This window comes from Eschrichtius robustus, chromosome 2 (assembly GCF_028021215.1).
Source record: "Eschrichtius robustus isolate mEscRob2 chromosome 2, mEscRob2.pri, whole genome shotgun sequence".
Lineage (NCBI taxonomy): Eukaryota > Metazoa > Chordata > Mammalia > Artiodactyla > Eschrichtiidae > Eschrichtius > Eschrichtius robustus.
In genome coordinates this window covers 72,333,004-72,348,862 of record NC_090825.1, presented here as the reverse complement: position 1 = coordinate 72,348,862, position 15,859 = coordinate 72,333,004, and the positions used below count along the sequence as shown (strand labels likewise).

Sequence of the window (15,859 nt, the reverse complement as noted above, 5' to 3'; positions counted from 1 at the left end):
AGTTTGGTATAACATCTGTATACTGAGCGCCTACTATACATTGTATAACACCTGTGCTAATCACTGAGGACACAAAGACCCACAAGAGATGGCCCTTGGTTCCAAGATACCCACAGGGATGGGCAAAGGATTTAGATCAGGCCATCAAAGCCAACAAGACACAATTCTGATGAAATAATGCCATCTGCAGCAACATGGATGAACCTGGAGATTATCACACAAGTGAAGTAAGTCAGACAGAGAAAGACAAGTATCATATGATATCGCTTATATGTGTAATCTAAAAAAAAACGATACAAATGAACTTATTTACAAAACAGAAACAGACTCACAGACTTAGAAAACAAACTTACAGTTACCAAAGGGGAAAGGCTGGGGTTGGGGGGGGGGGCAGGATAAATTAGGAGTTTGAGATTAACATATACACACTACTATATACAACATAGATAACCAACAAGGACCTACTTTATAGCACAGGGAACTCTGCTCAATATTCTGTAATAACCTAAATGGGAAAAGAACTTGAAAAAGAATAGATATATGTATATGTATAACTGAATCACTTTGCTGTACACCTGAAACTAACACAACCTTGTAAATCAACTATAGTCCAATATAAAATCAAAAAAAAATTTTTAAAAGACAATTCTGAGACTTTTGCTTAAGCATAAAGATGCAGATTCCCTCTACTGCTGGATTCAGGATCATGTTGATTGGGGCCAGTTTTCTCTGAAGTCTGAAAATGAAGCCAACACAGCCAAAGACAGATCTAAGAGGTGGAGAAGAGCCAAGTCTTGATAATCAAGCTCAGGTGACTGAATCCAGTTTTACCCTTGCCTTTTCAGTTGCTGAGGCAATAAATTACATTTTCTGCTATAGCCAGCTTGGTTTGGATATTCGGTCACTTCCAGCATCAATATTTATCCATTAAATTCAAACCTGTGACATTGTGAACTCATGTTAGGATATTCCAAGTGGAAGATCCCTCCTGCTCTCCTCTCACACTCAACAGCCACAGTCTTTTCTAAACATTTGTGAAAGGACACCACACCAGCTATCTTTCCTGTTCTCATGCAATTATTACCACCATCTACAATATTTTCCCCTCCACCCTGAAATGGACAATTACTAGTGAGGAAATTTAGGACATGTAGACAAACCAAAAATGCTTTCACAATAGAACAAAGCAGGACAGGAGTATACCACACTGACTCAGAAAAAGTTAGTGCCCTTCTGATTGTCCTAAGGAACACCAATATCATGCTTCTTCAAATTAGCCAGGCATTAATTCCTTTCTCTTGCTTTTTTCCCTTAATGCCTAGCTCTTCTTCCCTTCTGAAAATCTACTGGTGTTGCTAATTTCATTCCTCACTTGCATTACTTAGCACAGAAACATACTAAATTTCATTTATTAAAAAATACCTGCTCCCACAATATGTTATAATAATCACTGAATTCTAAATTCTGTTTATCTAGGGTATTACCTTCCTCCCATCTTGCCTCTTATTAATAGGTACCTCAGGAAAGGTAGCAAGTATACTATATTTTGAATAAATGGGAATAGTCTTCTACCTTAAGTTTCGATAAGTCTGTAGAAACAAAATAGAATAAAATATATAAATGAGAATCAGGACCCAATAGATGACAATGTAAAGAAAAACAGGAGAATTCAACTGATTTTGCTGATTTTGAAGTAATCAACTTTCATACATAACCTTTCATCAATGTGAAAGTTAACTTGGTCTTTTTAAGTTTCACAATAAAAACTGTACAACCTCTGTGAATGACAGGACAAGGTGAAAAGACAAACATTACTAGTGATGAATTGAAGAGATCACATCGACCTTTCAGCTTCAGCTGTTGCCTTGTCAATGCCATAGCAAGCATCTTCCCACGGTGTGACCACCAGGTAATTCATACTAAAAATATGATCCTAATTGAGCAAGGTTTTCAAGTTTAGAATTACTTGAATTCTATTACATTTACAAAAGAGCATTCTAAAACTATAGAATTACTCCTGTGGAACAAGAGAAGTTTCATCATTCATATCATCAATTATTCAGCCTCTAAGAATTCTTAATTTGTGTTACTGGTATTTGGCGAGTACTACAAAAAATTGGCCGTTTCCTTCTTCCATACCAAAATAGAATTTAAATGTGCAACTTTCAAAAGCAAAATAATCTAATGTTACAAATTGAGGAAATGCTAAATGCTTTGAAATGGTAAAGGGAGGGACTTCCCTGGTTGCACAACGGTTAAGAATCCGCCTGCCAATGCAGGGGAAACGGATTCAAGCCCTGGTCCGGGAGGATCCACGTGCCGCGGAGCAACTAAGCCCGTGCGCCACAACTACTGAGCCTGCGCTCTAGAGCCCGCGAGCCACAACTGCTGAGCCCGCGTGCCACAACTAGCCCACACGCCTAGACCCCCGTACTCCGCCACAAGAGAAGCCACCGCAGTGAGAAGCCCATGCACCACAATGAAGAGTAGCCCCTGCTGGCCGCAACTAGAGAAAGTCCACGCACAGCAAAGAAGACCCAATGCAGCCAAATAAATAAATAAATCTTAAAAAAAAAAAATGATAAAAGGAATAGTCTCATAGTTATTCAGACTATAAATGATGTTTCTTACCTTTATTTTTTATTTTTTACTTACTTTACAGTTTTAAGGAATATATTTTTAATCATCTTTAACATATGTAGAGGTAGTACAACATTAAAAAGGAACAAAAATTAAACAATAAAAAGTCAGTCTCCCTCACTCCAGCCCCCACCAGCCAAATGCTTCTTCTACCCATAGTCCATTACAGTTATCAATGTCATCTGTCTCTCATGAGAGAATCTATTATACACGTATTAAAATGTATGTCTAGGGATTTCCCTGGCAGTCCAGTGGTTAAGACCTCACCTTCCAATGCAGGGGATGCAGGTTCAATCCCTGGTTGGGGAGCTAAGATCCCATATGCCTCCTCGTGGCCAAAAAACCAGAAACATAAAAACAGAAGATATATTGTAACAAATTCAATAAAGACTTTTAAAAAAAAATGGTTCACATCAAAAAAAAAAAAAAATGTACGTCTATAGGAGAAAATGCCTGCAACGAATTCTGTTTTCTTCTACATACAGACTACAGGAATCAACACATTTTTTCAAGACAGTGGTTAATAGAGAGGTAAATACTAGGCTTCGATGTAGACATTCATGATGGGAACATATTTATTGTCTCAACTACATCCCCATCAATATTGTAGATCTCATCAATAAAATGATGGTTTCCGCTGACTTTTACTATACCTATCAATTCACCCTCTAGGGAACAGTAGACACAAATCTGGAAACCTGCACTTTCCTAGATCACACATTATCAAACCTACATTAATTAAGACCTACATTAAGCATGATCTCTACACCTGAAACACAAGAGCCATCTTGAGATCCCCTTTTACATCATCCTGGGATTCCCTTTGATTCTTCCCTGTGTTTGATCTCCTGTTTGCTGATTCCATGTTTTCCTCTTTTTTGGTTTACTTGGTTTATTCCCTTGTTTTGATGGAGAACATCCTCCAGTAACTTCCCAAGAAAGGGTGTGTAGAGATAAATGTTTCAGGTCTTGCATATTAGAAATTACTGTAATATTAATCTTCCACTTAATACTTTCACTGGGTATAGAACTTTAGGTAAAAAGTTTTCTTTCATTATTTTGAAAGCCTTGTTCCATTGTTTTCAATGGAACAGTGTTGCTGTTAAGAAATCCAAAATCATTCTGATTCTGAAGTATTATATCTGTTTGCATATTTGTGTCATCCCCTCTCTGGAATGTTCTCCTCTTTGTCCAAAAGTGTTATGAAATTGCAGAGGATTTTTCTTGGAATGGGTTTATTTTTGTCCATTTGGCTAAGCACTCAGTCAGTTCCTTTCAATCTGACACACATCCTACCGACTTGGAAATTTTTCTTATATTATTTCACAATGATTTATCCTCCTTCCATTTTCACTGTTCTTTCATCCTGAAACTCCTATTATTTGATACTGGTATTCTCTGACTAACCCTCTGATTTTCTAATCTTTAATTCTCTCTAATTTCCAATCCTTTGATTTCTGACCTTTCAGAGAATTTAATTCATCATTAAATTTCAATTCTTCTAATTTTTTTTAATTTATGCCACTGTGTTTTCAATTTATAAGAATTTAGTGGTATCCTGTTCTTCTTCCTTTAACCTCTTTTCCCTTTCAGAAAATACTTATTTTTTAAAATTTTCTATTCTCTTTATAGTCTCTGTTACCTCCAAGTTGCTTTGGTATTTACTCTGGAATCTATCTTCTATGTAAAATTTCTTCATTATCCACGAGATCATGTACTCTCATTTTCATAAGTCACCAAATAAGCATATCACAAAAACCATTCAGGCTGCTTATATCTGGATTACAAATGCCCATCAAGGAAAAAGGATGAACAGCGTAGAGATGCTTCAGTTCTAGAGCACACATGCGGAGCCCTCGAAGATTATGGATTTCAATTGTGCTCTCTCAACGCCACTTTGGCAAAACGCAAAATGAAAGCTTCACTATACTAAATCCTTTGAGACAAACTCAGAAGCGATAAATTAAGTCAAGATATGTTCACGCAGCCGCCAAATCTGAGTGTGTGAAAGGCAGCTCTGTCAAGGAGAAGTAAGACACACTTGCCTTTCTGCTCCTTTGAAACACAAGGATCCTGTGTCTAAAGGAAGGTTTCTTGAGCCACCATTAGATGGCAACCCTCCATCTTCCAAAACAATCTATAAACAATTTCTCAAATTATGAAAAGAGGTTATAAGAATTTAAAGACAGATTTTTGCCACCCATAACTCTCTACAACTACAATTTTTAATTCTTCATAGAACTCAAAGACAAAAGTCACAAGAGTAATTTTTTGAAATTAAGATCTCACTATTAGAGCTCTAATAGTTCTAGTCTTTCCTCTGAGATTCAGTATTAACCTAAAGAAAAAAGGTGGGGAAAGGTTCTCTCAGCCACTTTGTGTGAGTTTCCTTCTATTCTGTACCTAGTTATTGAATATCATCTGTTTTTACTGAGCATGTAGGTGCTTGTATTTTCTAAATGAATTATTTGCACTCATGGTAGGTAAGGGAGAGAGCTTCATGATATAAACCCAGAGGTTTCAACCCAAAGAAGCCTAGAGATGTGTGTTTTTTAGTCTAAACTGTGTTTACAAAATAACACTAAAAGAATTTTTGCCAAGATCAAATGTGAATATTTTGCATTTTAAAAAATGGATTTCTAGACTATTTTGAAAAATTACAGAACTGGCAAATCTGAGTCCACATTTTTACATGACATCAATTGGCTGGATCTGTCCAGCAGCTGTTATTTAGACAGACAATTTGCTCTCCAGTACCCTGCCAATGTCTCCTCAGACTAGGGTCAAAGAGGAAAGTAAAATATTTCTTCTATTTATGCCAATCAAAGGTAGAAAAACAAGCACAAGTGTGTGCCCACACATATATATGGATACGCACACTCACACACTTTGCAGACTGCCTCCCTGCAGTTTCAGGAATTTGATTTTATAAGACAACGGGAAAGCATTCCTGTTATACCTGAAGATCCTGCTATAGATGCTATGAAGCCTGTAGCTGGACACTGCCAAGGCCTCTGGGGGTATTGAGCCCCTAGATGCCTCTAAAGCAGGAGGTAAGTACCGGCTCTGGAGTCAGACATGGACTCTACTCTAGTCTCAACCATCTTCCCAGCTGGGTGACTTTGGACAAATCAATTCACTTCTCTGGGCCTCAAGTTCCCTCAACTGTTAAAGGGAGGAAAAAAGAACAGCTACAGCACTGGGGTAGTTGTAAGGTTCAGTGGAAGGAATTCATCCCAGCATGCCACCAAGTGCCAGATTCCAGGCTCTAGGCCTTCAACGTCCATATGGTCAAGAGACCAAAGGAAATAGATTGGGTATCCTAGACTGCCCGTGTAAAGACCATCCTCCCACCCACCCACCCTCACAGCAGCAACATTAGAATGAAAGGAGGATGTCTGTGGTAAATGCAAATGTTGAGAACCTAGGAAAGTTCAAAAAGCACAATGAAAACCCATCAGGTTCTAACTTCAAGGTCAGAAGGGGAATGAACTGCAACATGGTATTTGAAGAACAAAATAGTGGGGTTCCTGATGTTCCTGGATGACCTGCAAGACTTGAACCAGAGTATCAGCTACCTCTACAACACTGTACCTGGCATGGGAAGCACAGGTAGAAGGGAGGTCTGGGAATGTGGGAAATGCCCACCCTCCTGGTCCAACCTATCAACCCAGAAAGAGAGTATTTTTCAGAGTTAGAAGAATGGGTTTGTATTCTATCTGTAGTAAAGTGAGATTCTTCCTGAGGAAAAAAAAAAAAGGGTAGAAAAACAGAAGACAGACCAAGAGGCCCTGAAGGTGTCTTGAGGTCAAAACCCCTGCCACAACCGCTTTGTGCCAGAGCTCAGTGATATCTTCAGGCTTAAACACTACACACCTTTAACCACCTGGCTTCTGCTGGGTCATCACCATGACTTTATATCATGATTTCGTAAATAAATATTTATCATTTTCATAATGAAATAGAAAAACAAAACACATAATTTAACTAATTAAAGTCAATACTTTATTCTGATTTTCTTTAATTTTTACCGAATGTCTTTTTTCTGTTCCAGGATCTCATCCAGGGTACCATGTTACATTTAGTGGTCATGTTTTCTTAGGCTCCTCTTGGCTGTGACAGTTTCTCAGACTTTTCTTATTTTTGATGACTTTGGCAGTTTTGAAAAGTACTGGCCAGGTATTTTGTAGAATGTTCAACTGAAATTCATCTGATGACTTTCTCATGATTAGACTGGGGTCACAGGGAAGACTTCAGACATAGTGACACTCTCCTCACATCGTGTCCAAGGTACATTCTATCAAAATGACATCATTGTTGCTGCTGCCCTTGATCGCCTGACTGAGATACTATTTGTCAGATTGTCCACTGCAAAGTTACTGGCCCCGGCCTCTGCCCCTTTCCATACTATACTCTTTGGAAGGATGTCACTATATGCAGCCAACTACCCTTTTATTTTTTTAAGCTTCTTATTGCTTTCCTTTAAATCAAACAAGTTCAACTTCCTTTCATCCATCCATCCACTTATTAAAAACTATATCAAGCATCAAAATATTTTCTAGATATAGTATTGTAAATCTGTAATAACTTGTCTATGGAATCTAATTGAAAGATGCAGATACTTCCATATGTATCCTTGGAAGATATGTACCTTTCAGGGATACATATGGAAGTCTAATAGAAAGAATAAAATACAGGGTCATTATGAAGATATGTTGCCAAATGGTTGGTTAATTAGCAATTTCAGATTTTGCTCCTCAATTTCCTTGAAGTTATAATGTGCATAAGCTCATTACTGCTTCTGTTAATAAAACTCTTGAGCTACTTCAGGCAGTCACTTAACCTTGTGAGTCTACTTCCTCATCTGTAAAATGAAGTAATAAGTCTATTGACTTTATCTGGCTAATTTGACCTTGGATTTATTTACCCAGTCCACAAATATTCTGTTTTTGAATTCACCTATTTTTTCTTTAATCTTTATCAATTCCTCTATCCTGACTGGTTTATTATAGTATTTTTTTCAGATTCATAAATTTAAAATTATTTTAGTTTTCATTACTCCTTAGCCTCTACAGCTATGGTTTTGCTCCAAGAATAGCTGTGGCTGCATCTCATAGGTTTTGATAAGCTAAGTTTTTGCTGTTATGATATTCTAACAATTTTGTTACTGCAGATACTACTTCCTCGGTAAAACAAGGATTATTTAGAAGAGCTGGGTTTTCTCTTGTTTCCAAGCAGAAGGGAGGTTTTTTAAAATTTATTATCATGTTTACTTTTGTTTTAATAAAAAGTAGGCTTTTATTTAATTTTGTTCATAACATTCTGCTTTCTGTTAATCCCTTTCACTTATTAAGTTTGAAACAAAACTGAATTGTGCGACCTAAACAATATATGGGGGAAAAAAAAGAAAAAACGGGGGAAAAAAAGCCTTTAGTTCTTTGGTCTCACCAAAATTTTGTTAAGGTAAAGTAAATAGCTTCTTTAAAGTAACTACACTGCCTAAATATGTAATGTTCAGACGAATTAGGTAAAATGATAGAAAATCACCTATGGTCCAGATGAGTAATTCCTCTTTCCCATTTGTAAGGTATTACATGCCATGCAATCTGTTATAACTGCCAGGAGTCCTCTTCTAATTTAAACAAATTTAGATACCCAGCCCCTTTAATTAACAATTTTCAAATTTTCCATAGGGCCTCATGAACTGTTCAAAATTTTAATGTTAAAACAAAATTAATTTGAAACCAAAATGTCTGAACACCTTCTACTCTTCCTTCAACTTCCATAGTCCTCAGCAACTTTGAAACTTGTAAAACTTAAGACTGGATTACAAACGTTTCCATCCCAAAAAGTTTGAAGCCAATGACCTTTCAATATTAATTTATTTCTCCATCTGTCTCACACACACTGAATTTGTGAGAAATAGATTTAATGTCATCTCAGTATGCTACCATGTTTTGTCGATATACTTGTATCTCTAAGGGAAATCACTGAGATTAACCTTCTCACACTGTCCAATTACACAGACTGGTTTACAAATAAAAAGCATCACGATAAAGCCGAAAATCCATTTTGATAAATCTCTACAACACTTTGTAGATAACAAAAGTATCCCTATCAAGCAGGTCAAAACTTCCAGATGCTAAAACATTCTTCACTGAACTTATTGTATACTGTTAAGCACCTCCGGAAGTGCCACTAACTCCAGAGTAAACTCGTTTCAGGCTGGATTTCGACTAATGTTCTGATAGATGTTATTAACGTTATAAAATCTATCAGAGCATCATTTCAAAATTCTATGTCAAAGTTTGAAATTTTTCCAGTTCAGGGAAAGCCCAGGAGTTTATCATTAATAGATCGTTGAGATGGGTCTGAGCTGTATAAAACATTTTGAAAGATCTTCTGATATTTCATTATAAATAACATATTTGTTAGGTTTGATTTAAACTCATCTTTACAGAAAAGTAAATGCCTAATAACTATATTGACTTGACTCTTTCTTGCTTTCATAAACATGCTTGGTAACTGTATCTGTGCTTTTCTCAAAGCATTCTTTCTAACTCATCTAATTTTTTTCTTTTCTTACCTTAAATTTCCACTCTTTTGGGCCTTTCATGGCCATGATCCACTGCTTACACGTATTCCAAAATTAAATATTTCTCTTCTTTCTTCCTCTTAAAGGATATAGTGTTTGTTGTTTGAAATGTAGCCCAAACTCTACTTCAGCACTATGCTGGGCATTGGGAGGATGACAGAGTTAGATTTGATTAAAATTTTCTTACAGCTATGATATAATGAAAATTATTAATTCCTTGGAATCCTTAGTATGTAATAAGTATGAACTAGTCCAAAACAACCATGGTGCAAATATGTCACCATGCCATTATTTCTCCAAATTAAATTAAATCCTACTCAAGGCTCCATGCATCATGCTAAAAGGAAATCCAGTTTTACCTCCTGGAGGCTCTTTACTTGCATGCTCCAAGAATTCGAGTGGAGTATGCATTCCTAAAAAAGGTCTGGTGTCTCCCAGACTCGAGTGCTCCAGCTGCCACTGAGCCTCAGAACCCCGTACCTTGTCTGAACCTGGCCCTCCTCCATCTGCCTGGACCTGCTGCCTCAGGCTGTGGCCCTCGTGCCACACTGCTCCCAGCTCCCAGCACAGGTCAGCACCACCTTTCAGAGGAGGGCCACTGCACGGACTGTACCACTTCTTCAGCCCACAGAGTCCCTAACCAGCTCCCTCCAGCAACAGAGTTTACTGTCAAGTCCTCTCAAGAGCTTAGTCTTTTCGTTCATGCACACAAGTTTGAAAGAGCTCAAAGGAAACCCATGTGCGGCACGTGGACCCTATTGCTGTACCGTGGCTCTGTCTAACATTCATTCATCACTCAACAACATTCAAAAAATACTTACTGACTCTCTACTATGTGCCAGGCATTGTCTAAGGCCTGAGCACACAGCAGTTAACGTGACCAAAATCAAGACATTAAAATAGAATTTCCTCTTGGGTTTCTTCCTAGGTAAAGGAAAGGTAAATCCTCTTTAGATCAGTTTTTGCCTCCCAACTATGCACTCCACATGGATGTGTAAACAGTTACTGGAAAATGGATTGTACATCTTAGTAAATTCAAAATTAAACTAAGGTTTATTCTTCTTTGCTTTCATTACTGCATCAGAATGCCTATTAATACTAACTGCCCACATTTAAAATTTTATATTTCAAACACTTTAAGGATTTTATTTCCCTTCCCCCAAAATTCCCTCTCTTCCTCCATCACCAATGACTGTCTCCCAAAATGGAACACCCATACTGCTAAGAATAATCCACCACCTATGCTTCTGACCCTATTCGTTCATGCTTCCTTAAGACTTTACCCCTATTAGTCTCTCTACCTCTTCTCTACCTTTTCTCTTCTCCCTCTCCTTCCTTCTCTCCAGCCCTCCCTGTGCCCCAGATGCAGTCAAACAATACCCTGTCCTCAATCTTGCTTCCTCTTCAGGCTTCTACCTCAACTCTATCCTTCCCTTCAATATCAAATTTAAACTTTCCCTCTTAGCAATCTCAACTTTTCCTAACCCCTATAAAAGTCTCCCAAGTCCAACTCTTAAATTCTCATGTAAGCTCCAACCAATATTCCCCAATATACTATGCAATTCTATGCCCACATTTTGATCAGACTAAAGAAATCTGTTGTGAATTATGTTTAGGAAAAAAAGTGGTATAGATACTATACATATCTTCCTAAATATTCAAAATACTTAAAGCAAACAACAAGCACCAAGATGACCTAAACACAGCAGACTTAACTTTATTTAACCCATCATTTCCCAAGCCTATAATGACCACAGAACAATTCACCCCTACTGGTATCTATGTACATCCTGAAGAACTAGACTCATATTTTCAACTACCTAGACACTTCCATCTAGCTACTCTTAGCACACTGTCTAACTTAGAGTAACTACTCAATAACTGTGCATTACTGTTATTAATTCACCCAAATAATACTAACAAAACCATAGCTTCTATAAGGATGTATCAAAAAGTAGTAATTTCCACCAGGTTGAAATTATTTTTAGCAACTAAGACAGGAATTCACTTTAAATGTCTCTGATTAGTTGACTTCTTAAATCATTTACAGATCCCTAATGGCTAGTTAAGTAATGAGCCATTAGCAGTTATACCTTTCCTTTAGCAGATCTCTAGTTACTTTAGCCCTTTATATTGGTTTGCTTAACCTCTCTGCAATTTAGAGTAAACAATTTAAACTATTTTGTCATTAATACAGTAATACCAGTAGATAATCCTTGTTCAAAGACCTATTTTTTAAGAAGTACTGCATCAGAGCAATATGAAGTCCTTAAACATTTTTTATAAAAATATTTATAGGCATGAGAAAACGTTCAAGGTTAAAAAGTAGGATGAATACAATATTACACTATGAGAGCATTTTTATTTTTAAATGTCTGTGTTCACAAATAGTAGTTAGATGAATATATAACATGGCTGGTATGAGTCTACTATCATAGAAAGTTGGAACTGAAGTGCATTATTCCACTTTAAAATTGGATAAGGGCACTAGCAACAGGTTACAGATAGCTGCCAATTCTTTGCCACTCCTCCTTTGACGGTGGAATCTAATTCCTCTTTTCTTGAATCTTGCCAATAAAATGTAGCATAAATGTGACATTCTGGATCTTCTGAGGTTAGGTCATAAAAAGTTTTGAAGCTTCTGCCCAGTCCTCTTGGAATGCTTGCCCCAGCAGAAGCCAACCACAATTTAGGACATGTGCCTCCCTTGAGACTGCCATGGTTTGAGGAAGCCCAAGCTAAGCACATGGAAAGGCTGCAAGGAAAGAGAGATACCTAGACAGCTTCTAGTTGTCCACACATGCCATGTCCAGACATGACCTCACAAGTCAGACCAGATATGGGAGTAATTAAGTGTCAGATGACTCATCCTCAGCCACTATCTGGCTTTAATTCTGTGATGAATCCCAAGCAAGATGACCCCTCAGCCCTTCAAACCCCAGAGCTGTGAGAGATAATCATAAATTAATTTCAGCCACTAAATTTTGGGATGGTTCATTTATGCAGCAATAGACAACTTGAATATCTCTGTTCATGATCCTGCCATTTTAATATATATTAATTCCCCAAATCAAATATAATGTGTCACTTTAGTTCTTACTACATAATTATTTAAAAGAATGAAGAACATCATATTATGAAATATTATAGTCTATTTTAACTGAATTTTATGCTACAAAAACATAATACTTTACGTAAAAAGTAAATACTAAACATACACACACATTTATGTATACAAGTGAGTATCCATATAGAAAAGTACTGAAAAACAGTGGTCAACTTCAGGTAAAAAAAATTTGAAGTGATTTTGCTGTTTATTTGTGCTTTTCTACATTTTCCATAGTTACCGCATTTGAATATGTTTTACTTTGGTCATTTCTGATCTTGTTTTTGTTTTTGGGGGATTTTTTTTTTTTTTTAATTAATAGCTACTTTATTTTTATTTATTTATTTATTTATTTATTTATTTATTTATTTATTTATTTATTTATTTTTGGCTGTGTTGGGTCTTCGTTTCGTGCGAGGGCTTTCTCTAGTTGCGGCAAGCGGGGGCCACTCTTCATCGCGGTGCGCGGGCCTCTCACTATCGCGGCCTCTCTTGTTGCGGAGCACAGGCTCCAGACGCGCAGGCTCAGTAATTGTGGCTCACGGGCCCAGCTGCTCCGCGGCATGTGGGATCTTCCCAGACCAGGGCTTGAACCCGTGTCCCCTGCATTGGCAGGCAGATTCTCAACCACTGCGCCACCAGGGAAGCCCTGGGGGCTTTTTTTTAAAAATAAATTTATTTACTTATTTATTTGCTTATTTATTTATTTATTTATTTTTGGCTGCGTTGGGTCTTCGTTGCTGCGTGGGCTTTCTCTAGTTGCGGCGATCGGGGGCTACTCTTCACTGTGGTGTGCAGGATTCTCATTGCGGTGGCTTCTCTTGTTGCAGAGCACGGGCTCTTGGCACACGGGCTTCGGTAGCTACGGCACACAAGCTCAGTAGTTGTGGCTCGTGGGCTCTAGAGTGCAGGCTCAGTGGTTGTGGCGCACAGGCTTATTTGCTCCGTGACATGTGGGATCTTCCCGGACCAGGGCTCGAACCCGTGTCCCGTACATTGGCAGGCAGATTCTTAACCACTGCGCCACCAGGGAAGTCCCTGATCCTGTTTTTGAAAAGCAAAATACAGATCTCTGAAACTAAACCCTAAAACTAAGATCATTTAACACCCCCATCCTAACACTTGAATTGTGGATATAAATCCCCAGGGCTTAATTATAATCCAAGAATTACAACCTTAGAATTCTGTGAATGTATTCTCAACCCATTATCAAAATACGGAACTTCTAGATACATTTAGTACCCAAGTGTGTTTATAAAACAAAAAAGGCAGAAACATCATTTAATCAAAATAAGAATACAAACAAATCTCTCATCATCTTTGTACCTTTCCTGTTTTCTTCCTTATGCTCCATTCTCCATTTTCTTCTTTCAGCTGCAATACATGACTTGAGAAGAGAACACAGTTCCCCCCACACACGTGTATTTCACATCCTTCTATGAAATCCTTTATACCCAAAACTTACCTTTGAAGAAAATTCACAAGTGAAAGGAAGCCTTTAATAGAATTCATTGCGTGTATCAACTACAATATCTTTCATCTCTTGACTTTGCCTTAGGAGATCTGGTGTCATGAACTGAAATACAGGGAGTCTTTTTCTCATAATGCAGTGACTCCCTCAGACTTGCTCCTTTTTTTATTTTGCCTTTGATCGATGTGTCCAGGGTACAGAATACTTTGAAGTTACACTACCCACTCGGCCCTCACTTTCTAGCATGGTAATTGTCCCTTCCTTCCATCATAAAATTTATCAGATTAATTGGCTTTTTTAAAAAGATGTATCACTTTTCTGTCTGAATTTTTTTTTACAGCTCATGAAAGACAATACTTTTTTTGTCAATTCTTATTCTTTGAACTTTAAATTTTAACTTCATCCTATTTTAAATCCCGAGTCCCATTTACACTTACAAAATCCACTGAGAAGGTTGAGGTTGTGAGAAGGTAGTTAGACAAGGAGTGAAGGGTTTACAAAAATTGGCTTACTTGAATTTCTCTTCTAACTTGGACTTGCTTTCCCGTTATCAGAGCACAACCCCTCCCACTCTAAATATCTCCCATTTCCCTAAGTTCAGCAACCTCCTATAACTCTTTAAATACGCTCTTGTGGTTTAGGATATACTGGAAAGCTAGCAATACCAAATGTGACTGAAAGAACAGGTGGTCACTTCCTGCTTCTTGAGTCACTCTCTCACGCGGCTTCCTGACACCACATTCCTCCGGTTTTCCTTCTCACTCACTGGGTACCCTTCAGCCTCCTTTGCTGGATCCCTATTGTTTTCCTGATGTCTGCGTGACAGAATATTCCAGTTCCCAGGCCCAGACCTCTTCTCCATCTACACTCACTCTCACTGTGATCTCATTCACCTCACTGCTTTAAACATAGTCTTCCAAATTTACATCTCCAGCCAAACTTCGCCCCTAAATTTAGGGCGAAGATGTCAAACAGACTATTTGACACCTCAAGGTGTAGGTAATCTTTTAATCTAATTTTAATTTTCAAAATATATAACTCATTTCCATGAATACAAGCTCAAACCTATAGTATAACAAGGTATATTCAAAGAATTCTCACCTCCATCCACCTATTCCTTTCTTCCCCCTATAGGAAACCATTTTTACTAGCCCTGGAATTATGTTGCTAATGTTTCTTTAGCAAACATAACTATATAGAGACAAACAAACTGAAACAAAATAAAGTAACTGTATATCACGTGGTGACATAATCACACAGACAAAATAATTATCTTTAGTGTGTTTAGAACATAGTATTTCGACTGTCTGCCCTAAGTAGAATAAATTCTAAGGACAAATACATCTGCAAAGAAAGCTTATACTTCATTCAGTATTCTTATTGTCAGTGGTAATATCAGTATTATTTTGTTTAAATTAAATTTTTATGTTGTAGAATATACATTTCAGGACCATATTTTATACAGTGTAGAATATATTTTGAAACTATATATGTTGTAGAATAGAACAAATAATAAGTAACTACATAAGAAAAGAAAGACATGACAATAAAACCAAAGAAATTATGCCAAGTCTATATACGGTTAAACTTAAGTTGGAAATAGCAGTATCACCTCATGAGTTTTCTTTGTAAAAATAGGTATTTCCTGACTATTGAGCATTAAAAAGGCTTAGAAGTAATGACAAATCCAAAACAATAAGCATCACTAGTGCCCAGATTTTTGTCTCTAAACACCACCCCCCCCCAAAAGGAACCAGGGCTCATTAGAGGAATAACTGATGTCTGGGGAGGGAAATACGCAAAATGAACCTGAACATCTCATACTAGCAAGGAAGCTACTGAAGATTAATGAGGTCATGTCAATGGGACACAAGAGGAACATGAAAGGATTCCCACTGATCAAAGATTAAAATTTTGTGCATCTAAAAGGGTAATGACTGCAATTCTTTGAAACACATTGAATATATAAATCCTTATGTTCAAAAGGATACTAAAATCAATCTATCTGTCTGTCTGTCTCATTGGTCACCACTGAAAGCAACTAGGG

At 37.3% G+C, this 15,859-nt stretch overlaps 1 protein-coding gene across 1 annotated transcript in view; it reads right to left on the bottom strand.

Annotated features, from left to right (window-relative positions):
• ADGRV1 (adhesion G protein-coupled receptor V1) overlaps window positions 1-14,674 on the bottom strand; it is a 542,977-nt gene extending 528,303 nt beyond the window's left edge. The window contains exons 1-2 of the mRNA XM_068534844.1: window positions 14,575-14,674; window positions 9,595-9,816 (exon numbers count right to left, since the gene is read on the bottom strand). Of these exons, the coding sequence (XP_068390945.1) occupies window positions 9,595-9,816; window positions 14,575-14,674 (322 nt within the window). The remainder of the gene's footprint in view (window positions 1-9,594; window positions 9,817-14,574) is intronic.
• Window positions 14,675-15,859: the final 1,185 nt, after the last annotated feature.